We start from the raw sequence: 25,383 nt of genomic DNA, 5'->3' as shown, positions 1-25,383 counted from the left end.
TGAAGGGGGTGTTACACGTCAACAAATGCCTAATGGGGATGGACTTGCCAGTCTGGGGGTGATTAAAGAAGGCACCAGGGATCAAAAATGCACAGGTGGTACATACACACCTTATGCACCCCACCCGGGTGCGTTGTCTATTGGTGTTACTGGCGGAAGCATCTGATTTAACCAGGATGTCTCTAAGGTTTTTGGACCGTTTATAACTGGGAAGGATAGAGGTACGGGACAGGCCTAGGTGGGGATCAGACTGAATCAGTGGCCAATGATGTTTGACGATTTGGGTGGTACCAGGGCTATGATGGTTATAGGTGGTGACCCATGGGAGTTTATTCTCGATGTTTTTGGACGTGGATACAGGGTTAAGTAAAGCATTTCTATCCAGCAACATAACCTTATCTTTAGCCGCCTTCAATTCGTTAAGTGGGTATCCCCGATGGACAAAACGCTCCACCATCTGGTCCATCTGAGTATTAGCCACTAACGGGTCGGATACTATTCTTTTAACCCTAAGCAACTGAGAGTATGGCAAACTTCTCACTGTAGGTCTGGGGTGGCAGCTGTTATACGCCAATAAATTATTTCTATCGGTCGGCTTAGAAAAAAGCCTGGTGTGTATAGCCCCGTCCTGAATCTGTAATAGCACATCCAAAAAATGAATTTCGTTTTGACTGTGCGTATAAGTGAATTTTATGGTGCTGGACGTAAGGTTATGGTTGTCAATCACGTTAGCAAGATCAATCGATGGACCCTCCCAAAAAATCAGGAGGTCATCGATATAACGATTGTATTGTATGATCCTACCTGCAGTCTCCGGGTTATTGAAAAATAGCTCTTGTTCAAATTCGAACATAAAAACGTTGGCGTATGAGGGGGCCACCGCCGCCCCCATAGCCACGCCCATGAGCTGCAGGTAGTATCGATCCCCTTATATAAAAACATTTTTGGTGAGAATCATAGACATAAGCTCAACAACCAAATTAACATCAGGGCCCTGGTAGTCAGCATTACCATCAAGGAAGCGCCTCAGTGCTGCTAGACCCAGGGAATGCGGGATAGATGTGTATAACGCACTTACATCAATAGAAAACATCGAAACATCTGTGGTAAACTTAGCCAGTTTGGCTACATTATTGAGCAAGGCGGTGGTATCGAGCAGGTATCTAGGGTGTTTCCTGATACAGGGTTGCAACAAACTATCGACATAAATGGATGTCGGTTGCATCAGAGAACCCCGGGCCGCCACAATGGGACGGCCAGGGGGGTCCTCCAAGGCTTTGTGTATTTTAGGAATACAGTAGAATTGTGGAACCAAAGGGTACAGTGGTAATAGTGCTTTCATTATCGCCTTAGATATAATGCCAGAGTCCACCGCCTGCTGTAATATGTTATGTAATTCAGTAGTAAACATATTAGTAGGGTCACCCCTAAGACATAAATAGGTATTAGCGTCATTAAGATGTGTCATGACCGAGGCCTCATATCTGTCGACATCCATGATCACCAGTGCTCCGCCCTTATCAGCAGGACGGAACACTAGCGATCTGTCGTCCGACAAAGCTTTGAGAGCCCTACGTTCTTCCCTACTGACATTCAATGGAACAGTATCATGCTTATTGACTTTATTGGCAACTTCAAAGTTGGTGACAGAGGCAAACGTCTGTATAGTAACATTTTGGGACACAGGGTCAAATGTGGAGCGGGGCAAGATTTTACGTAATTGGTGGGGAATATCGTCCTTGGGGGATATATCGGTACTCACAGTCTCGTCCAGTGGGTTACTGGATTTATTAAAGAATTCTCTGAGGCGTAATTGCCGGGAGAGGCGGTGCTGCTCAAGGGTCCATTCAAGGTCGTTGTGGCAAGTAGATGGAATAAAGGACAGTCCACGGGACAATATCTGTGTCTCAGAGTCGGTGAGGGTATGTGATGATAAATTCACCACTAGGGTTTTCTGGGCTTCGGTGGTTTGTTTGCTCTCTTGTCGGCGGTTCTGTTGCCCGCGGCGGGTGAAGCGTCGGCACCTCCGAGCCGGGCCCGGGTGGTCACCGCTAAAGGGATGACAGCCTTACGGTTCCTGGGATTTCTGGAGGTACGACCACTTGCCTCACTGCTGGATGAGTTGAAATCAGTGGAGCTTTGTTGCTCAGTGGTTTTAGTATACCCTCGGCGAAAAAAAGGTTTTTTGTTGTCACGGTCCTTAAATGGACTTGTCCATTGATAGACTGTTTGTAATTCATAGTCCTTGTCAACTTTAATTTTTTTCTCTTTTTTAAATTTGATCAAGTCCTGTTTATAGATCTGGATTTGGGAACTTAGTTTCTCATACCAATTGGTAGAGGTGTCATTAAGCAGGTTAGGCTTATGGATGGCCTCAAAAGCCGCAATCTTCTCCTTGCAATCACGCACCTCCTTTGATGAGTGCTCGATGATGAGAAGCATCCAGTCGAGGGAGCATTTATTAGCAATTGCTACCCATTTACGGCAGAAACTGGCATCATACTTGCCGATGGTGGGTGCATTTCTTATTCTTAGCCCCCTTGGGATTTTACTCGCCCGGTGGTATTCGCTCAAAGATAGAGCGTGGTAAAGATAATCGGTCTCCCGCTTGCTGAGTTTCACCAGTTCACGGAAGGTGTCCTCTAGCGGGACCGCTTCGTCCAATTCACTGAGGTGGTGACGTAGGCGTATATTCTCCGCTTCTGTATCGGTGAAGCTGAATGTTTCGCCACACGGGTAAACGGTTCTGGAAAACCCAGCCGGGGTAGTGTCCTCGCTCTGTGTCAGGTCAGCCATATTGCACACAAAGCACCACAGTGCGTGTAAAGGGTGCAGGTGATGTGAGTAACGGCTTAGATTCAGCTGTGCAGGACAAGGACGTTGAACACCTGAATCATTACAGGTGGGGGTGCCTCTTGCAGGAGATGATACGCCGTGGCCTTTCACTCCAATATAGACTTTCTGCGGGGCTGGGCACTCCTCCTAGAAACGAATTTCTGCGTTGTGTGCCTTCAACAGGTAAAATATAGACTTGTAGAATGAAGCGGCACTCCAATCAATGTAGCGGTGAAAAGAAAAGCTCTTTATTAGCAACGTTTCAATAGGTGTGTATTATCTTCAGGCTCAAAAATACAAGTGATGCAAACAACATTTATAGCGTGCAGGTGTCACATGCGTCAGGGGGTAGGTCTAGTGAACCATCCACTCACGCAACAACGTGTAAGTGCGGCCCGCCCGTTGGAGACAGACCAATCATAATCTGTTCCCAGGACAGGCCCCCTTATCCAACATACATCGAAAAGAGACATACAAATGTATACAAGTGCAATTATAAAAAGTTTAGATGAATAAAAAAAGGGGGTACGTAATGTACCGCCAATACATATTGAGGGGGTCATATCAGACCCAATGTGGTCATATATATATAAATATATATATATATATATATATATATATATATATATATATAAAAATATACGTATGGCAGCCCACAGGTCATCCATTAGGAATGCACTTTTGAAGAAAAAGAGCGACCAGCCGGTCGCACGGCATTTCCTAGAATGTAATCACAATTTATCATCCCTCAAATATAGGATGATCGACCACATTCCCCTATCCCCCAGAGGGGGTAATAGGGGCTTGTTACTCTTAAAATGTGAGGCCCGCTGGATTGCCAAACTTGGCACTACTTCCCCGCGGGGCTTGAATGAATATTCAGGTATTGGGGTTCTGTTATGAACATTGCAACTTAGATGCACCTCGACATACAGATAACACTTGTGTCTGTATGTACATGGCTTGTGTCAGCTTATATATCAGGTACTGGAAATGTCTTAGTTTCTTGTCATGTGTCAGCCTATTTGTTAATTGTTTCTTTTTTTGTATGTATTTTTTATGTATATTTTTTTATATATATATGACCACATTGGGTCTGATATGACCCCCTCAATATGTATTGGCGGTACATTACGTACCCCCTTTTTTTATTCATCTAAACTTTTTATAATTGCACTTGTATACATTTGTATGTCTCTTTTCGATGTATGTTGGATAAGGGGGCCTGTCCTGGGAACAGATTATGATTGGTCTGTCTCCAACGGGCGGGCCGCACTTACACGTTGTTGCGTGAGTGGATGGTTCACTAGACCTACCCCCTGACGCATGTGACACCTGCACGCTATAAATGTTGTTTGCATCACTTGTATTTTTGAGCCTGAAGATAATACACACGTATTGAAACGTTGCTAATAAAGAGCTTTTCTTTTCACCGCTACATTGATTGGAGTGCCGCTTCATTCTACAAGTCTATATTTTACCTGTTGAAGGCACACAACGCAGAAATTCGTTTCTAGGAGGAGTGCCCAGCCCCGCAGAAAGTCTATATATATATATATATATATATATATATATATATATATATATGCAGAAGAATTCCAGAAAGCACACCATGTGATTATAAACGTAAAGAGTACTTTTACTGTAATAATATAGTCACATACATGTAAGGTTTAAAATGGCAGGTATGCAAAGGTATATTAACCCGGAGAAGCGAGTCAGGCATCCACACTCTGATACGGATAGCGCGGCAGCAGCTGAGAACTCCAAGCCGGTACCAAGACAGATCAGTAGACGATCACAGCGTCAACACATCATCGAGGACCGCCACGACACGTTTCGTCATTGAATGACTTCGGCAGGAGGCGTATCCCAACATAATCATGGCAGCACTTAAATACCTTCTACTCAATCATTTGCATGAGGTCAGATTTGCATTTAAAGTGACCGTGCATAAAAGAATAAATAACTAAATAACAGCAGATAGTGTGCGATATACCGCAATACAATAATACATAAATTTACATTTCAATACAGAATATACAGAACATATACACATATAATTTACAAGAAATATATATATATATATATATAATATAAAATACAAAAATACAAAAGTATATGCATAAAAATACAGCAAGGGTAAAGGACGGATGAAGACATAGAAACTACACACCAGAGATCACCATCTCAAGACTATAGCCAAGATAAAGGGGTAACAACCCAACTGTTATTTTATATATATATATATATATATATATATATATATATATATATATATACACAGTATATTGTTTTTTTTTTTTTGCAAATCAGACATTTGTTGTACAATGAGGACTTCAAACACATTGAAATATAACCCACGATAAAGCTCTTGGCAATGAATCACCAAGTTCATGCCTTTATTACAGCTCACTGACATCCACCGACAGCAATCAAGCTGCTGAACCATATCCCTGGGGAAACTATACCATACACTGGTCTATCAACCAGCTAGAAGGATGTGAGGACAATAGTTTAGTAATGATCAGTGTGGCAATAAAATTTCAATAACGTGTACAGTAGATGATGCGCGGTCAACAAATCCATGTATAACTGTAAAGTAAGTCAAGCAAGTTACTTTTCACTTGGATCAAACCATGGTGCAAACAAAAGGGGTAAAAATAAATGTATTTATTTATTTAATTATCACATGAAAGGTAAATCTGCGTGTTGTTGCATATAGCTACAAATACTGAATGGACTTCGGACATGCCCCTCTCACAGTCAGATCTCTGCCCCACCTGTAGTGCAACATGGTTTGTACAAGGTGCTCAGTAATGCTGCTTTCAGACCGCATAACTGGCTTTGACCCTGTATTTGAAAACGTTTCTAAAAACGGGTCTGCCAGGTAAAACCCCTTTCACACTGCTTCTCTAACGGTATATTACCGTTTAAGTGCTTTTTTTTTACACTCCGTTTTTGTTTTTTTCCAAATACAGGATCAAAGCCAGTGCGGTCTTGGCAGTCCCGCCCCCGCACCTGGGCAGCCAGCGGAGGATGGTCCATGGTTTCTGCTCCCCCATTGTCTGGCACTGCCAGCTCTTCCTACAGTGTACTGTCCACTGGCGCCTCACTGCGCATGCGCTACTGCTGCTGTCTCCGGCTCGCCACCCTCTGCTGCCAGCCAGGCTGTCACTGTTAACTACTGTATAGTGAGTGCTGTCTGGAAGGGAGGGGGAGACTGTAGTATGTAGATCTCGATCACTCCCTGCCTCTGAGCTGCAGCTCTGCGCTCGGAGGATGTGTGCTGTGTGCGGTGTGGGTAGGGAGGAGGGGAGGATGGGGAGAGTATGCCTCTCTCCCCGTGCATATCAAATGAGCGGGTCATTAAATATGCACGCAGCGGGACCTCTATTGGCTGGGTCCTAAATACCGTTTCGGACCCGATTTTGGTGCCAAAATACCGGGTCTGAAACGGGTAGGACCCTTGATTTTAACCGTTTGCAAAAACGGCTTTTTTAAAACGGTACATCGGTTCTGCACCTTTCAGACCGCACATATAACCATTTTGAAACGGTTAAATAATGGCAAAATACCGGTTATAAAGTGCGGTCTGAAGGGGCATTACTTGTTTGTTTTGGTTTTCTAACTACTCAGTATCCGCCCCAATATCAGTACCATAACTATGGTTACCACCCATTCAGGATTACTCCGGGCGGTCTAGTAAATTAAGACTGGAGTCCGGAGGGGTGTGTTAGCTACTAGCTACCTATTCCAGTCTGGGAACACCACCTCTCCGGACTCCAATCTTAATTACCAGACTGTCGGAGTAATCCGGGATGGGTGGTGGCAACCCTAACCATAACATGGCAGTCCTGTGCCCCCAAGTCCACGGCCGCCCGATCCCCCTGACAGCTTTATCACTTCTGACCATAGCAAGCATCTCAAATGCTGGAAGTGAGGGTGGGTGTATACTGAGGCTGCTCCCTCATCGCCTTGCACAGCACTGTGCTTGATGTCTCTCAGGGCTAATTGCACTAAGCTTCAAAAGTGATAAAATGAAGAGTGATAAACTGCCAGCCAATCAGCTCCTACCTGCCATGTCACAGACTGTGTTTGAAAAATGTCAGACAGGAGCTGATTGGTTGGTTATCAGGCTCCATTTTAGCACTTTAAAGCTTAGTGCATTAAAGTGCGGGAAAGGAGTGAAGTAGACAGCGGCTATTGGATAATTAATGAGGATGCTGCTCCCCCCCCCCCCCAAAGACCCCTCCCTGTGCGAAACACTGACCACACTATCCTCCTTATGGTCATACCCAATTTATATATCAGAGTTGATTGCTGATGTGCGAATTTGCAAGCCCTTTGATTATCGAATGACTTCGCATGCATACAGATCATAGAGTGCATAGACCATAGATTGCATAGACCATAGAGTGCATAGACCATAGAGTGCATGCACCTGTAAAAATAGCGACAGAAATAGTGAATATATCTCATCGCAATCCCCTTGCTATTTGACTGACAGGAAGTCAGTGTTTGAGGGTGGACACCGGCCGTTTTCACAGAGTGTCATTATAAAATGCAGGCATGCCCACGCATTTTAAGAGAGGGTGTATGACATCTCTGGAATGTGGAAAGGTCAGACTTACATTTGCACAGACAGGAAAAATCATCAGACGGCGAGTGTATTGTGAATGGGTGTGCGATAGGATACTGGATTCCCAATTCCCTGCTGATTTACACAGGGATGGTTTTCACTCTGTCTGGGCAGCGGCTAACTACTCACAGTCATTTGCAAATTTGAATATGAGTGATTCGGTCTGAATCCATCACTTGTGATCTGAACTTGGTTTGTTCTGGACCAGAGTGGCTCCTTACCACATCACTTAGGGCCAGATATATCAATCTTCAAAAATGTGATAAAGTGGAGAGTGATAAACAGCCAGCCAATCAGCTCCTACCTGTCATGTTGCAGGCTTTGTTTAAAAAATGACAGGTAGGAGCTGAGTGGCTAGTTGTTTATCACTCTCCACTTAATCACTTTTTGAAGCTTGATACATCTGGCCCTTAATATTGATTGCTTGATCCAACTATATTTATTCTAAATAAACCATTATCCATGATTTTCAAACACTTGGATAAAGTCATTATGTATATTAATGAATTTCGGAATTAGTCATTCAAATTTCTAAATTATATTATGAAATTAATCTAACCCATCAATTCAATAATCCATAGTTCTTCTTGTATAGATGAAAAGCATTACCTCTTCCTTATCATACAGTGTATCTCAAAAACCCTTCTATTTGTATCTACCCTTTTTTACCCTTTACCCTTTTTTTAGAACCTCCCCAATAAATATAACACATCTGCAAGTTTTTTGTATAAAATATATTTTTATTTTTTCATCATTATTTTTATCATGTTGTAAATGCTTATAAATATTATTTCCGTGTAAGCATTATGTCAGTTGTCAGTGTCACTTGTATTCTCTCATTCTTTTGCTATGCAAAATAAAGAGAATTGAAAAACAAAAGTTTGACCTCCTTAGGAAATGTTAGTTATGGCAGCATATCGTACAAAGGGTGATCTCATTAGATTCAGTTTTTTACTTTTTAATTTTAATATCACTTAAAAATATATTTTTTTCTTTTTGGTTTCTGGATGTTAGGAGATGTTTTTAAGCCCCCCCCCCCCCCCCCCCCCAATAAAAATAAATAAAAATAAAATAAATCCACATGCCTGTAAAGTTTTTGATTCTCTGCATCGCAGTAAAGTCTAGAATATGATGCCAGCATCAATTTCTTACCTTTTAAATGTGTCTAAATATTAAACAGTGCAAAAACAAACAAACAAAAAACCCCACAATTTTCTATCAAGTCATTCTTATAAAAGGAGAATGACATCTGCAGAAAATAAAAAGAATGAACTAAAAAAAAAACAAAAAAAAAAAACCCTTAGCTTTTTGTACTTCTTGGCTCTACGTACGACTGTGCCTCTTCTTTTGGTTGACAATCATTGAAATATTTGTTTACAAAACAAACCTTGAAATAATGTATATTAAGCCAAAATATGAATTATGCATTTGCATAAATTGACATTAAATAATATTTTTTAGGATTTTAAACTGGTCTTGTATTTACATAGCTCCGGTATATACAATTATACAATATGTACAAATGGACAGAGTAGTTAAAGGGCCAGAGGCTGTCAGAAGAGGTTGTCCATGAAGGGTACCGGTACTGTCATTGCTGGGCATTTAGTAATAAAGTTCTTTTTCAAACCAACCTGCAAAAAATAATACACAGAAATGTCAGTATTATGTATTTATTTGTTAAAGTACAGCACTCCCTAAGCATGTGAGGTCATATGTGGCTCTGTTAGCAGCATGTGGGGCAATGGGCCGTATTTAATTTGCCGCAAAATCGCGATAATTTAATATGCAGTTTTTGTTTTTTTGCACAGAGTGAAAATCAAAAGAAAGCAAGTGATTTTCATTACAATAGATTAAATTCAGGGTACATAAAAATTGGTATATTTTATACCCCTTTAAAAAAGTTTTTTTTTATGTGCCTGACTCTGACTGCAAAGAGGCGGGGCTGCAGAATAATTCAAATAGGGGAGCCACACCAACTGCCACCAGCTGTCATTCCAAACTGACTCACTGGCAGTTGGTGTGGATCCTCCATTTGAATTTTGAACTGTGTTGCAGCCCCCCTATGCCTGCAAGTCTAAAAAGACTTGCCCCACTCATAAAGCACCCCAATATACCTATACCATACCTTGTACCCCAATTTCAACCATTGTTTACTTTTTCACCCCAAAAATAATTATTGTCCAATATTAAATTATTAAAACTTTAATTATGTGCCTAATTCGTCATTCAGGGGGGTGTCCTGGGGGGTTCTGAACCATATCCTAACATTTTTAACCTAAAATAGGGATTAATCCCAACTTTTTACCTGCTCAGAGGTGGTGAATTTATTACAGGTTCCATTGCGCTTTAAAATTGGAATTAGAGATAAAATAAACTGAGTATTTTCAGACAGTCAAAGTGGTAGGAGGGCCCTGCTCGCAAGCTTGCACTCTATAGGGAAATAGCCATTGATACGCAAGCATAGGTGTTATCTATTGCATAATGGGCCACCAGGTTGCAAAGGTTCTTGGTGGGCTGTATGAAACAATGACCCGGCTATGGTAGCCTGGGGGCAGGAGGAAGGTCAGCATGTTTGTGCTGTACAGTGGCATGTAATTGGATAGGAAAGGTTTATGAAGGATGAATAAATGTAAATTTGTGGTAAGATTTGAATTTGCTTTTTTGTGGCTAATTGAATTTGACCCACTATGTGTTTTTAGTAGGGGAATGTGAGGCATTTGGTTATTAGAAACGTGTTCCTATAAGTCTTAAGTAAAGTCATGTAGCATGGCAAATGTTTTTAACTTAATAGAGGATTTGGAGATCACCAGAGAAGACATAGAGAACAGGCAAATCATTTGATTAGAAATACAGTATAAATTCTAACATAATTCCAATAGAAAGTTCACTGCAACATTTGCCAATCGCCATTACTCAAGCTCTCTCCAATGGACCTACTACTGATCACAGAGGCATACGTTCATCCCAGTTGCCCGGAGGCAAGTTGAAATTTGGTGCCCCTTAAAAAAAGGTGTGACAATGGCCATTGGGTCAAGGTCAGACTCACAAGATTCAGTCATCTGCAGCATGAATCAGCGATCACCAGTGGATCCCCTGTCACAGTCCGGCAGCAGCAATGTTGGCTGCACAATGTTTGCTGCAGTATAGGCTGAGCGGTACCAGGCAGGAACCTACCCCTATTGTAGGTATTAGCAGGACTCCATAAAGCTCCATTGGAAGAGCTATGGTCACACTTGGATCCCACTGTGAACCAGAAGGTGTCCCTTTAGGGCTTGGAGCCCAGAGGCAGGAGTCTCCATTGCCTCAGGGAGTTACACCCCTCACTAACCTTACCTTTGAATAATAGGGGTAAATTTACTAAAGCTTTGAAAATGACAACTTGTGATATTGCTCATAGCAACCAATTACATTATGTCTACATTTCTCTATTGCATCCTAGAAAATCATAGGCAGAATCTGATTGGTTGCTATGGGCAAAATCACCTACTTTCCTTTTTTTAGAAATTTTAGTAAATTTACCCTACAGAATTATAGAATTTTGATGGTAGAAAGAATCATATTGCCAATGAGACAGTGTTCATCTGGGATCTGATCGCAGCGGCGTAAGTTTGTCCCAGGTCCCCCCACCCCCCCACCACACACACAGACACACACCACCGTATATAAATATATGTATGTATGTATATACGTTATGGGTATTATGTTTCAAATAAGGATAGTGTGACATTTGTAGTCCTGGGGAGTCAGCCACAGAAGTGATATCAATGACTTTCAATTAACTGATTCAAACTTGCAGAGAAGACGAGGTGCCCCCTTGGGAGCAGGAGCCCGGGGGCAGATGACTCCATTGCCTCCCTGAGTTCCGCCTCTGATCTGAAGGATTATATAGGGACTGCACATTGGGAATTCACTTTGAAATCAGACTTATAGATTTGCCAGAAACCCTTACCGTTCCCCCATTGTTAAAATCACTGATACTAAATAACAATTTGTCCCATTTCTGATACTTACTGCCAGGATACTTTCTGATGAGATATTTTCTTAATTCATCATAAGCAAAGATAAGGACTGTGTATTGGATTCCAATAAACCAGTATTGGGCTCTGTGTGGAAGTAAGGAAAGCTGTGTTATAGATTTGATACAGAAGTGAGGAAAAAGTTTATTGCGCAAAAACTGCTAAAAATGTAAGTAAAAGTGAATTGCAAAAAATGTGCACAAATTGAATAAGAGAGTAAAAAGTGCTACAAAAATGTACGGGGCGTACATTTTTGTAGCACTTTTTACTCTCTTATTCAATAGAATTAGTGAAATAATGCACTATAAAACTGCACAAAGTAATAGAGAAAATACAAAGTCTAATAGATTTGTGCACATCTTTGTTATATTTTTACTCCAGTCTTCATTCCCTAATTTGTTTTTGACCAGTAAACGAATAAACCATTTGAATTTTGTAAGTGCATACTGAATACTAGAGATGATTAAAAGCTCTCTGTGACATGGTACTCACCGGATGTTCATGAAATGCAGAGCATCAGCCATCCCAGGGACGTAACACAGGAATGCTCCAATGCCTACTTGTGACAGCAGACCCAAGAAGAGGACTTTATTCCTACATGAGACAGAATGAGCGTAAGGTAAGGTAAGGATCTACTGAGCACATCCATCAACCCCAACATACATAGACAGATAATCCAGTTGGTGTACAGCAGCTGTTCACAAACCTGTTTAGCCCACTGGCCTTTTCAGTGGATACATTTCTCCCCTGTTACCCTGACACCATCAAGGAAGACTATAACTCGAATGATTGAGTTATTATTATTCAAATTCAATAAACGGGCACCCCTACTGAATTGATGGTGCACACGTTGGGAACCAATTGTGTATAGAGAGATTTTCAACCTTTTTTACCTAGCGGCACACTAAATAAGGGCAAAACACATTGGAACCCACAGAAAAAAACAAAAACCTATTGGCCCCCTTATAAAAAAAATTCACACTGGTCCCCACAGGTATCAAAAATAAAATACATTGGCCCTTTACATGAAAAGAAGAGACCAGTATATAACAGTTGAACTGGTGGTGGCTGTAAACTAGTTTTCGTATCTCTAGATCTGGGGGCACACTTGAGAACAGCTTAAGGCACACTAGTGTGCCACGTCACAGTGGTTGAAAAACACTGGTGTAGAGTCATGTAGAACCCAGCCATACTGACAGCTTCTACAACATAGTACACACTGCAACTGCAAAACCGACATACGTGACATAGCCAAAAGCATGTGTACTGTAGCACCATGAGTCGGTGAAACATACAACAGGCACATATACCAGGAAACGGCCACATGGACTGTTGCTCAAAGTTACCTGAAGAAATTGCGGCTCACTATGCTGTTCCTTCTTGTCTTACGGATAAGAGCGTTTATCATCTGACAAACCACTATAGAGATAAAGAAGGCTGTGTAGATATACCACTCCTGCATCAGGCGCTGTCTGTAGGTCTGGAAAAAAGAAGAGACAAATTCACTGTGATAGCCAATCAGAACACAGGTTTTTTTTAACATAAAGCACGTTTATGGGATTAAAGTGGTATATGGCTTTTTCCTCATGTATGAAGGAGGTGATGTGTGGATACATTGGAATTAACAGGGCTGGATGTAACGAAGTCCAAGTTTGGTGGCCATGCGGGATGCTGGCCAAATTTGGACTTTGTTTTTTAAAGGGGGAATTAATTACAAGGCATGGTTTTGCCTTGTAAATTATTGACCCCTTTAAAAAAAAACACATTGTGAAAGCTACAGCATCATTTTAAACAGAGACTTTTTGACTGCATCCCCTCAAATGGTGTTATAGAAATTCCAGGGGGTTATAAAACAAAGACAAGTACAGCAGTTTAAGAAATATTGCAGTAAGTCCCACTTCCACACCTGATTTAGAGATGGACCCAATGCCGATGTTCCATGCCATTGGCAGAGTGTGCATGCTCAGCGATCACATTGCACATGCACCAAGGTGCCACTGCAATCCCGCTTGCAATGGGGGTTTCAAGTGACACATGATCTACTGTCTGAACACTTACAATGATGCTAATAGCGAGGGATTTAGGGCCAAATGTATCAAGCTTCAAAGAGTGGAGAGTGATAAACAACCAGCCAATCAGCTCCTAACTCTCATGTTACAGGCTGGGTTCGAAAATCCTGAATGTACTAGATGCTTACCCATTCCTGCCCATAACTGTCCTCCAAGTCATTGTTGTGGGAATTCTCCCACTCCACACGAAGACCGATAGTTTTAATTGGAAGGAATCCCTGTTGAGCCAAGGCGGTGAAATAGTTCACAAACCCAGCATATGTTTCCATAGCAGCTGATGGAGAAGAAAAGTACTGGATATGAGTTACACAGTATGGTTATGGCTTGACCACTCAATATTATTTTATTTATTTATTTATTAACAGATTCTTATATAGAGCACACATATTCCGCAGCGCTGTACAGAGTATAGTTGAACACTCACATCAGTCCCTGCCCCAGTGGAGCATACAATCTATATTCCCTACCACATACACACACACACACAGACATTATAGGGTTAATTTGTTGGGAGCCAATTAGCCTGCCAGTATATTTTGGGATTGTGGGAGGAAACCGGAGTACCCGGAGGAAAGAATATACAAACTCCGCACAGTTAGAGCCATGGTGGGAATTGAACCCATGACTTACTGTAATATCAGTATCTCATTAAGACAATTTTGCAGATGTGCAGTTTTGGCAACATAGTATTCAAGCACAATATTTATTTTGCCATCAACCTGAAAGGCCTTTTTTGCACGTATTTGCAAATGAAGCATTTATATTATATAGAGATATAAGTAAATATTAGAAGTAGGGTATGAAATGATTTGAAGCAATGGGAATGCAGTTGCTGTCCATGAGTAGGAGAACGCTACCATGCAGTCTCCAATATACCCATACCTCCCAACTCTAGAGTAATGCCCAGAGGTGAGCATCCAGGAGGACATCTACCAAACCTTCTAAAGAACATCTGGGGAGAAGTTGTCTATAGTAACCAATTTTATTCCAGCTATCCATAACAGATAATAAAATCACGCAGTGTGTAGAATCTGTTCAATGGCATAAAGAACTCTTATTCATACCCTAAAGACTAAACTAGGGATGGGGGACCTTTGGCCCTCCAGCTGTTGTGGAACTACACATCCCAGCATGCCTTGCAACAGTTTTGCTATGTGGCCATGCTACAACTGTTGCAGGGCATGCTGGGATATGTAATTCCACAACAGCTGGAGGCCGAATGTTTCCCATCCCTGCCCTAAAGACTAAACCAGGGATGGGGAAACCGTTAACCCTCCAGCTGTTGTTGAACTACACATCTCAGCATGCCCTGCAACAGTTTTAGCATGGTCAAATAGCAACACTGCAGCAGGGCATGCTGGGATGTGTAGTTCAACAACAGCTGGAGGGCCGAAGGTTCCCCCTCCCTGGACTAAACAATCAGATGTATCAACAAGTGAGCACATTCCGTAAAATAATAGAATCTTATCTGTTGCTATGGGCAACCTCACTTATCCTTTTTAGAAAGTTTATTACACCCCCCTTTCCCAATAGAGTGGAATGAAGCAGCTGGCACTGGAGGTGCTCATTACACTACTAAGCTTAGAGTTGTGACGGTTTCTATTCCGATGAGGGATGAAAGTACTTACCTATGTGAAAGTAGGAATATGACAGTAACTGCATGTTCACCAGTCGATCCTTGAGGGGGTTTCGGGGCTTCCTCAGCATAATGTCATTTTCTGCTTTCTCATAAGCTAAAGCAATGGATGGGATCTAGGACAAATTGGTGACATTAGTTAAAAAAGCTCAAGAAAACTAAAGATTACATAGTAAATAACATATTGATTAAATGTATCAGCTTTCTACCTTTTCTTGTTCTATAAAAATAGATAGCATAGGTGGATTTTCCACAAGGTAACCTAGGGGCCTGCCTAGGGCCCCGCAGGACAGGTCCCAAGGGGCCCCATAAAGATACTCTCTCTTACTATCCAAAACGTTCCCAGAGGAGCATTGCACGACTACTGCGTGACATCATGACATCATATGGACCTGCCCACAGTCCCAAAATCCCTTCGCTGATAGGATAAAAAAAAATGTTTGGATACAAAAAATGGTCTCATCCCCTGCATGTGGGCAGTAAGGTTGCTGTAAATGGGACACACGTAGTAAGCATACTTCCAAAAGACCTGGAGCCTAAGAGTGGGATTCTCTAAAGCAGAAATGCGGTTAAAAACCCTCTTATCGTTTTTTTTTTAACCGCATTTCTGTATGCAGTAACCTCCCTCCGCTGCGAAGGGAATCGCCAGCAAAAGCTGGTGATTGCCTGCAGAAGCCTATGGGCTGCTTACTGGCTACTTACTCCCAGCACGTGTTCTGCGCATGCGCAGATGGACGTCCAGGTCTCAGACCCGGAAGTCCAACGCCGGTGCCGCATCGCAAGTGACAACTCTTATCGCAAGAGCTGTCCCTTGCGTTAATGATCGCATATGTTAGAGCATATGTGATCATTAACAATGTGGTAGCCGGCGGAGGGGAGCAAAATCTCTTAGAGCATCCCATCCTAATTCTAATTCATACTCAATGCCGGTGGTCACGAAGATGAGCATTTATTGGTAGACTGTGCCCCAAGCAATTCTAGCGATGCTACCTGCAATCAGCAGCTAAAATATAGTGTTAATAGTGTTTATGGATTGGTGGAGGAAGGAGGGTCCAAACCCGCATCTTGTGTGTGGTAGAAGCTGATTGGGTGCTTTGAGCAACCTCTAAATCTGTACTCTTTAAATGGTTTTCCACATCTTATCCATAAATCTGTGGTATCCTGTCCTTACATTGGTAACTTATTTATCTAATATGTTAACTCACAATGTCAGTGCCCAGTTCTATGAAGAGGATGGTGATGGTTCCAAGGGGCAGGGGGCAGCTGATGATGACATAGACCATGAATGGAATCATCTCTGGAATGTTCTTGGTCACTGTGTATGATATTGATTTCTTCAGGTTGTCAAATATCAAGCGTCCTATGGGAAAATGGCATTAGTGAGTTAATGGGGCATGAACCAACAGATAGAGAGAAATGGATGAGGCTGCTACTAGGATGAGTTGTAAACAACATAGCAGATAAACTATGGTACTTTGTATTCAGGTGAGCTCTATATTTCATCTAGAATATTTTCCCATTTATAAAAGAGAGCATTGATAATACATTTCCCAGAAGATGCACCACTGATAGCTTTCCTGCCACGGAGACGGGCACGGGTACACATTTTTGGTTATTTTTGCATATTATGAGATTGGTTCCTAATGTTGCTCGCTCACCTTCTTCCACACCAGTCACTATTGATGCAAAGTTATCATCCAGAAGAATCATGTCTGCCGCATGTTTGGCAGCATCTGAGCCAGCAATTCCCATCGCAACCCCAATATCTGCTTTCTTCAGCGCCGGGGAGTCATTCACTCCATCACCAGTAACAGCCACAATGGCCCCCTGTAGATGGAACATAAAATGTAATTTATATAGTGTGCTACCTTGCTCCCATTCCTTGCCCACACCCAAATGGTAACCTTAGCCTCAATATTCTACTGTATTTTATTAAATCATCATCTCAGTTGCATTGGTTCCTATGCATCACTGGTATTGATCTATCTCATTCATCTTTGGCATGTCTTTATCTCTTACTTACCAGTCTCTGGCATCCCTCTACAATGAGGAGCTTTTGCTGTGGGGATGTCCGTGCAAATACAATTTCCTCGTGATGCTTTAATATGTCATCCAACTCATCAGAGCTCATTTCGATGATTTTACCACCATTCACCACAGCTGCCTTGGCATCCCTGTAAGTTGCAATAAATGTGTGAATTCGTTGACACAAGAGAAACCTCGGGAAAAGTTGTGGGTGGTTGGACACCGACTTGGTTAAATACTAACCTTGGATTAACACTTTCAATGGGGATTGCCAGTCTGTTTGCAATGTCTTCTACTGTCTCATTGTTAATTGAGATTATTCCAACACTTCTTGCAATTGCTTTAGCTGTAATTGGATGATCCCCAGTCACCATGATAACCTGCCAGAGATATGGTAGAATAGATTCAGATATCAGAGATATTTTACTTGCCTAGTGACTATTACTGTAGCTGCTTGCAGAACCTTAAATGATCAGATATCTGCTGAGCGCTATACGCTTCACAGTCGTCAGTGACCTGCAATAACTAACCTTAATGCCTGAACTGCGACACTTTGCAACTGCATCTGGAACACTGGAGCGTGGTGGGTCAATCATGGAGATGAGACCAACAAAGCATAATCCATTTAGTGGAAAATTTCCACTTTCTGCATCAAACAAATAACCAGGTTCATAGGTAGAAGAAGGAAGTAACAACTGACAAAACCCTGTGGAAATATAAAAAGACGGAATTTAAAAATAAAGTACTATAGGTGAGAAGAAACATTTGAAAGCCGGAGAGGTGCTAGAGCTAAACAAGTGGGGCATTGAGACTCACTTAAACTAGAATGTATACAAGTGCTCATAATCAAAGTATCAATGCTAGTATTTGCACTAACCAAGAACTCTTTCTCCCAGACTCCCCAGGGTTAAGTATGCCTTTTCGAAGTCACATTTCATTTCCTCATCCAACGGCAATTCTTCTCCTCCTATCATGATGGAGCTGCATCTCTCTAGGATACGCTCTGGAGCTCCCTTCATCACCAGTAAATAGCCCTTCTGAGCAGGATTCTCTGGGATATGGATAGAGACCTGGGTCGAAGAAAGAGGTAAACTTTGAGTTGCAAAGAAGAGGAAAGAGGAAGTATAAATACGTGTCAATAAAGGCAACTCAGTTCAAAGTTGGGTTTGTGATGTAGTAGACTAGTTGTAGGCCAATGACTCATGAAAGTAGCCACCCTACTGTACCTTTCTTAAATATAGTGCCAACTTCAGGAAGGTAACGGAATATATAGTATTTTAGAAAGGGTATATGTATATGAAACCATCATAGGTATAGTAGGGTTTTAAATACCTGTGTGGTCTATTTAACAAATAAAATCCTTAACGAAGAGATCTTTTGATAGAAAAGAAGGACAGTTTCCACATTTTACCTGGTACTTGTTGCTTGAGTTGAATGGGATTTCCAATACTTTCTGATTTCTCTTTCTAATTTCCATCACATCTCCCAATAAGTGTTCTGTAAATTTCAATAAAGCCGCTTCTGAGGCATCTCCATTGACCGTTTTCTGCACAGGAAAAGTGACAGCAAATGAGATTGGCTATCCTAATGTACCCAAAATGCCAATCACAAGGGATAGATATGTGTATGCATTGTTTTATCGCAATATACAATATAGAGTATTCATGTTTACCTTGTTTATTGGAACCTCCTCCTGATTGGCACTGAACTCTGCCCGGTTACATAAGGTGGCAACTGTTGACAGTGCTTGCCATGTGGGCGAACTCTGATCAAATATTTCCCCTGTAGAGATAAACAAGTAGCAAAGGTTACTGGGTATTGTAAAAGCTGAGTCTTTCATATCTGAAAGCATTCTAAATTTGAGATTTTTCTGAATATTAGAATACTGGTTGCCGGTGGGTCCGGCATGTCAGTAGGGGATCAATGGCAGCATGTCTGGCAACTTGGTGAGGGTTAGTCTGTGGGACCAATGTGTGCTTGGGATGGTCGGCGTCAGGTTCAAGAAGCCACTTCCCCACCAGCTGTCATTGGTCCTTGATGCAGTGACGTCAAGTCATGATGTCACTACAGGCCCAAATATTACATTTTTAAGGGCAATATTCCAGTTTTTCGGCCTCCAGATATGACCAAACTTGTATTGTTCTCTCAACTACAGCTCTATAGGGATTTATCTAGTGACATTGGGGCATATGTATTAAGCTTTAACAAGAGATAAATGCAAGGGTGATAAAGAGAGATAAACGTCCAGCCAATCATCTCCTAACTGCCATGTTACAGGCTGTGTTTGAAAAAACTTAGTAAGGAGCTGATTGGCTGGACGTTTATCTCTCTTTGGGCTAGATGTATCAAGCTGCATAAAGTGATAAAATGGGGAGTGATAAACAGCCAGCCAATCAGCTCCTACTGGTCATGTTACAGGCTGGGTTTGAAAAATTACAGGTAGGAGCTGATTGGCTGGCTGTTTATCACTCTCCATTTTATCACTTTTAAAGCTTAGTGCATCTGGCCCTTTATCAACCTTGCATTTATCTCTTGTTAAGGCTTAATACATCTTCCCCATTATACCCTGCACATCTGTGTATCATATAATAGTTGTACTGTATTTTGTTACACTGCATAGTTGGTTTATGTAGGAGGTATTTGGAGTCTTACCTGTCTGGTTTTCACTGGTATCTGCATTGTGGATATACTTGTCAAACCACATGTGTGCCACCGTCATACGATTCTGTGTCAGGGTACCAGTTTTGTCAGAGCAGATGACAGAGGTGGATCCAAGAGTCTCCACAGCTTCCAAATTCTTTATTAAACAGTTCTTCCTTGCCATGCGCTTTGCAGTGAGTGAAAGACAAACCTAGAAGACCACACATGTATTATGGAATGATAAAGTGTTTCAAGGTATTGATGATGATGATGCAAGTCTTCTATTCAGAATGAATGGCATAGTTTACATGTAGTACTTACAGTCACAGTTGCCAGTAGTCCCTCAGGTACATAGGCTACCACAATGCCTATGCAGAATATAACCGAATTGAGAGGGCTGTATCCCATAGAGACAGAAATAATAAAAAAAAGAACCCCAACTGCCACTGCTAGAGCACTGATCAGATGCACAAAATGCTCAATCTCCAAGGCAATTGGTGTCTTCTGGTCACCGACTTGTGATGCCAGTAAGGCAATACGTCCAATCACTGTTTTGTCAGCCGTGTTAATTACAATACCAGATGCTGCCCCTGCAGATCAAAAGAAAAGACGTAATTAAGTTTAAAAACACTTATCACTGCCACTGAGTGCAATTTTTTAGAAATGCAGAAGTGAAAATGTTATTTGAAGGGCTCAAAAATGGAATCAACTAGGTATAGTGGCTTAGTGCTCACCTTCCAAGCAGGTTGTAGAATAGAATCCCAGGTTTTTGGTCTCTAGGGGATTATCATCCGTGCACTCCACACCACGGGCCTGAGCCTCAGATTCACCGGTGAGGGATGAGTTGTCAACCTGTGCAAGGAAATAAAGTCATTTTCAAGGGCTCAATTTTATTTGTTATGATCTAAAAGTCACACCCAGTTATTCTCACCTTGCAACCCTGGCTCTCGAGTAGACGTAAATCAGCCGGAAATTTGTCACCTCCTTTTACAAAAACAATATCTCCCACAACAAGGTTCTCTGCCACCAGCTCCACACGTTTCCCATCACGAAGAACCAAGGCTTGCTAAATTGACAAAGAAACCAGTTGTAAACAAAACTCATCTGAAAATATAATTTAAGAACATTGCTTATTACTCAAACAATAGTCCTTGTGCCATCTCACCTGGGGTACCATATTCTTAAAGCCAGCCATAATGTTGGTACTTTTGGCTTCTTGGTAATACGCAAAGATGGCTGTCAGCACCACGACAGCGATTAAGATGATCGCCAACCAGAGCTGGAGACACAAATGGGTTATGAGTTATAAAATGCACAGAAAAGACGAGCAAAGCATTTGGCAAACAAAGGTTAAATTGTAGGCAAGTACATCCAAAATCTTTTATTCCTTACATTGTCTTTTGCAACATTGGGATCTTGTGCAGCTTGTAGACCATACGCAAGGAAACATAGGGCCGCTGAAATCCAGAACACAATGGAGAATCCACCAGTCATCAACAGCATAAATTTGACGATCTCGGGGGTTCCTTTTGGAGGAGTCAGTCTGTTAGGTCCATCCCGGGCAAGAAGTTCCTGAGCAGTGGCAGTGCTATGGCCCTAAAATAAAACAGCATATTGTAAGGGGTATATTTACCAAAGGACAACTTTAATTGATCCCAAATCAATAAAAAAAAATCAATCTAAATTAATGATGGGTTTCTACGGCTAAAACACACGTAATTGTCTGCATAGCGAGCGGCTTAATGCTGCCCGTGGCCCGGTCAAATGCCCCCCCCCCCCACTACCCATTCCCCTCGGTAACATGCGAGGGGATGTACGCGAACACATTCCCTCGCATGCGGCGGAGAGGAAGAGAAATCATTCGATGGTCGCCGACTAACTTTTATTTCGTTGGAGTCCGCCGAAGACAGGGCCGGCGCTGACATCATATGACATCAGCTGTCTGTCCCAAGCAGGGAATGACACGCCTAGCATTTTCATGGGAACTCCCATAAAATGCAGGCCGTTCCCCTTCAGCCACGCCCTGATCGCCCCTCTCCCTCCCCTACTCGTGTGTACTCCTCGGCGAGTGTGATACTCTCTGAAGGCATTCGCACAGAGGGACTGCACATGCACAAATATGCATATACGCAGACCCCCACCATCGGAACGGGGCCAATTTTCACCCTCTAAATGTTTGTTTTAGCCCCTGAAACCAAACATCGATTTAGAAGAGATGAAATCAACTTTTAGTAAATAAACCCCTACGAGTCTTCATGTTTTATACTTCTCTGTCTAAGAGGAAGAGTAACTTATCCTTGTAGAGCGGTAAAATGGAGCGAGTTATATCACCAGCCAATCAGCTGCTAATTACCATGATACAGGCTGTGTTTAAAAAATAACAGCTATGAGCTCATTGGTGGGTACTTTATCTTCCTCCCTTTATCACTCACCATGGTATGGTACATCTGCCCCTAATTGTTTTTGGTATTTATGACACCGATAACAGAACATCTGCTTTGTTCGACAAAGGACCATAGAATTAAACAAAAAATGTACTGTGCACTTTTTGAATCATGGAACTTAATTTTGAAACAAACTTTTCACAATGGTGTCTTCTAGCCCAAAAAAAGTTAATATGATAAATGTAATTATTCGATTTGAAAATAAGTCCATGATGTACACAAGTACATTTAAGTGCTTTCATAACATATTGTGTATAGGCACCAACAAAACAGTTTGAGGTCTCTGATTACCCCCCCCCCTCCCTCTCCAGTGGTGCAGTAGACTCTAGCATGTGCAATGTGTTTGGGAACATAGCTCCCGCCTGTGTTTCCGGGGATACTACAAGTGCACATGTACGAATCACCGTGAAACATGCTTGCCTACTTTGACGGCCTCCTTTCCAGGAGATGTCCGGAGAGGGGACTCTCAGCAGCTGTTTCCTAACACAGAATTAGCCCCAATTGTGGACAACTGTACATGAACTGAATACCATAGTTAAAAATAAAATAAAGGTAATGCAGGATTACAGACAGGATGTGACAACAGCCAAAATGTTATCACCGTATTGTATAAGCCTTACCACTTTAATATCCACTGAGTATTTCTTTTCCAATTCATCAAAACTTAATTTGTGGTCCGTCTGCAAAAAAAAAGCACATTGAACATCATACCTATATATGTACAGTATCCTTTCCTCCATATACTTCCCATTCCTTATCCGAGGGCCCGACTCAGAGATGTATAAATGCTTAGCATACACCTTCAATGTTTTCTGATCAGCACACGTGCATGATCAACACTGCGTATGTTCGGATCTCTGTTTGAGATGACGGTCACGGTATCCCTAAGCCATAGCAAGCCTGACATGTTGTGACTGTTTAAGTGATTTGCGTCTTAAGACAGTAGTATAAAAAGGCAGCAGCTGCGCTACCGCAGCCATCTCTGAATCAGCTCCTGTTTGTATCACCACTCCTACTCCCAGAATTCTATCGGACCTGTGTCTTCTGCCTGCACATCCCACCTAACATTTATTTTGACATAATCAAATACAGTTCTCATATGCTACTATCAAACCAGATATTCTATTTTCATATTTTCAATACATAACAGGTACTCTAGTATGACCTCTTTTCTTTCTTTATTCACCATAAAGTGCGTGGGCCAGATGTACAGTATCAAGCTACAAAAAGTGATAAAATGGTGAGTGATAAACAATGAACCAATTGTCTCCTAACTGTCATGTTACATGCTGTGTTTGAAAAATGACAGTTATGAGCCAATTGGCTGGTTGTTTATCACTCTCCACTTTATCACTTGTTGAAGTTTGAGATGCATCTGGCCCCTAATAAGTATTTTAAGCTCCCACTACCAGGAACCAAAGCTATATAGTCATCCCTCCAAATTCCTTCCCCAACATTTCCTACCCTGAGTGCGCTATTCCCACAACAAATACAATTCCAGACAGTTAGAACATTGACAATCTCAAGAACTCTATCATTCTTCCACCACTTAGATGACCTCAGCTTTTACTTACAATCTCCAACTCCTGCTTCAGTTTTTGCACTTTGGCATCTGATTTCTTTCCTTTCTTCCAAGGTAACTTACTGCCGTTGGTTTTCTCCGTTTGTGGTTCTTCCTTAACAGTGATGACGGACACTTCAGGTGGCTTCTGCAGGTGAGATGGGGCAGATAAGATATATCGTTTTAATTTAAATTTCCCAACTATGCAGAGATTATGGATTATAGGGATGCGAGATAACATTAAAACACAATGGTGGCAATTCCATTTACAGGGATGTCAGCACGGTGCCAGATAAATGTTGGGAATGCAAGCATCTCATGGCCACCAACATCACACGATTCCGGCTCAACTCATAGAAAAATGAGCAATATCGGGCTAATATAATTCTCAGGCATGTGCCAGCAATGATGCATGATGAAAATAACACATACAATTAATTAATGGCAGAATTATACCGATGTCAGCAAGAAAAGACAAATATGACTTCGTAAAATGTGAATTGAAACCAGTTTCTATAAATTGTACCCTGCCGCAAAGGTAAGCAAGCTGTGGTTCTAGAGCGATGGAATGCTACTCACTTCCAACTCTACTTATATCATTGCAATCATCATGTTTCAAAATTAAAACCAGAAAAAGCAAAATAACCTGTTCTGCATGCTGAGCTGTTACAAAAAATGTAATACTGATAATGCAATTACATCTGTGAGCTCTTTAACAATTAGATGTAAACCATTTTTTCTTTATAGGAACCTTATTTAAATAGATTTTTAACATACACAAACCCTCAAATCTAATTCTAAACCATACTATATCTATTAACATGTAGACATTTAATCCAGAAATGAGTGGGAGAGCTCTTACCTGTGAAGACATTCTTGTATGCTGAGAAGCTGCAGGTAGTCCCAAATAAGATAAGTGTAGCAGTTGCGATGCTTCTCCAAATGTGACAGCAGAGAACAGTACTGTTAGCTACTGCAGACCTAGCTGGTAATTGGCTAATTATGCCATTGTCTGAGAAGGACCAAATGCTGAGATTATATATGGTGTGGCTCCTCCCTTTGGCACCTCCTCCAGGTAACAAGTACAATACATTTACAATCCGGCCACACCAGGTTTCCTCCAGATAGACAAGTATTATACTGAGCAATGTACAGATGGCAGATGTGTACTTTCTAATTCTGTGTACTATGAGTAAGAGACTGATAACCTTTAGTACACAGGGAACAAATATATAGGGTCAAATATTTAAACTGCAGGTTTATAAAGTATAAGCAATATTAACTACAGGTTATTCCTTTATAGCCAGGTGTGGTGTACAGAAGTGGTTCATATAATTAATTTTGGCCCTCTTGTCCTTAGATGAGAGATGGATGATAGCAATGCATTCTCACAATAAAGTAGCGCTTAAATTAAATAATAATTAGTTAGATGGTTTAATGGTAAGTTTTTATAGTTTACAGATTGCATTGTGGCAATGTGGTATCTATCTATCTATCTATCTATCTATCTATCTA

At 41.5% G+C, this 25,383-nt stretch overlaps 1 protein-coding gene across 1 annotated transcript; it reads right to left on the bottom strand.

The window, feature by feature from the left end:
• Nucleotides 1-8,528: 8,528 nt before the first annotated feature.
• LOC146041836 (potassium-transporting ATPase alpha chain 2-like) lies at nt 8,529-24,697 on the bottom strand. The gene is made up of 22 exons (XM_083161720.1): nt 23,882-24,697; nt 22,928-22,987; nt 21,256-21,459; nt 21,029-21,142; nt 20,795-20,929; nt 20,598-20,715; nt 20,185-20,453; nt 19,876-20,074; nt 18,896-19,005; nt 18,635-18,769; nt 18,101-18,293; nt 17,754-17,929; nt 17,467-17,603; nt 17,222-17,372; nt 16,857-17,025; nt 16,404-16,558; nt 15,191-15,314; nt 13,691-13,836; nt 12,840-12,973; nt 11,986-12,087; nt 11,489-11,580; nt 8,529-9,108 (listed from the first exon to the last, which is right to left on the bottom strand). The coding sequence occupies exons 1-22, from the start codon at nt 24,107-24,109 to the stop codon at nt 9,080-9,082; spliced, it is 3,180 nt and encodes a 1,059-aa protein (XP_083017846.1). The 5' UTR covers nt 24,110-24,697; the 3' UTR covers nt 8,529-9,079.
• Nucleotides 24,698-25,383: the final 686 nt, after the last annotated feature.

The sequence above is a fragment of the Crinia signifera genome, chromosome 19, assembly GCF_055691185.1.
Source record: "Crinia signifera chromosome 19, ASM5569118v1, whole genome shotgun sequence".
Lineage (NCBI taxonomy): Eukaryota > Metazoa > Chordata > Amphibia > Anura > Myobatrachidae > Crinia > Crinia signifera.
This window is presented reverse-complemented; position numbering and strand designations above follow the sequence as displayed.

What these genes read in the sequence shown, in the direction of transcription:
- LOC146041836 (XM_083161720.1), bottom strand. Translation starts at nt 24,109, where the DNA reads ATGTTATCTCGCATCCCTATAATCCATAATCTCTGCATAGTTGGGAAA. An exon ending in ATATTCCTACTTTCACATAG is followed by an intron (nt 13,837 to 15,190) that starts GTAAGTACTTTC and finishes CTTCTCCATCAG; the next exon opens with CTGCTATGGAAACATATGCT. An exon ending in CTGCATTTCATGAACATCCG is followed by an intron (nt 11,581 to 11,985) that starts GTGAGTACCATG and finishes ACTTCCACACAG; the next exon opens with AGCCCAATACTGGTTTATTG.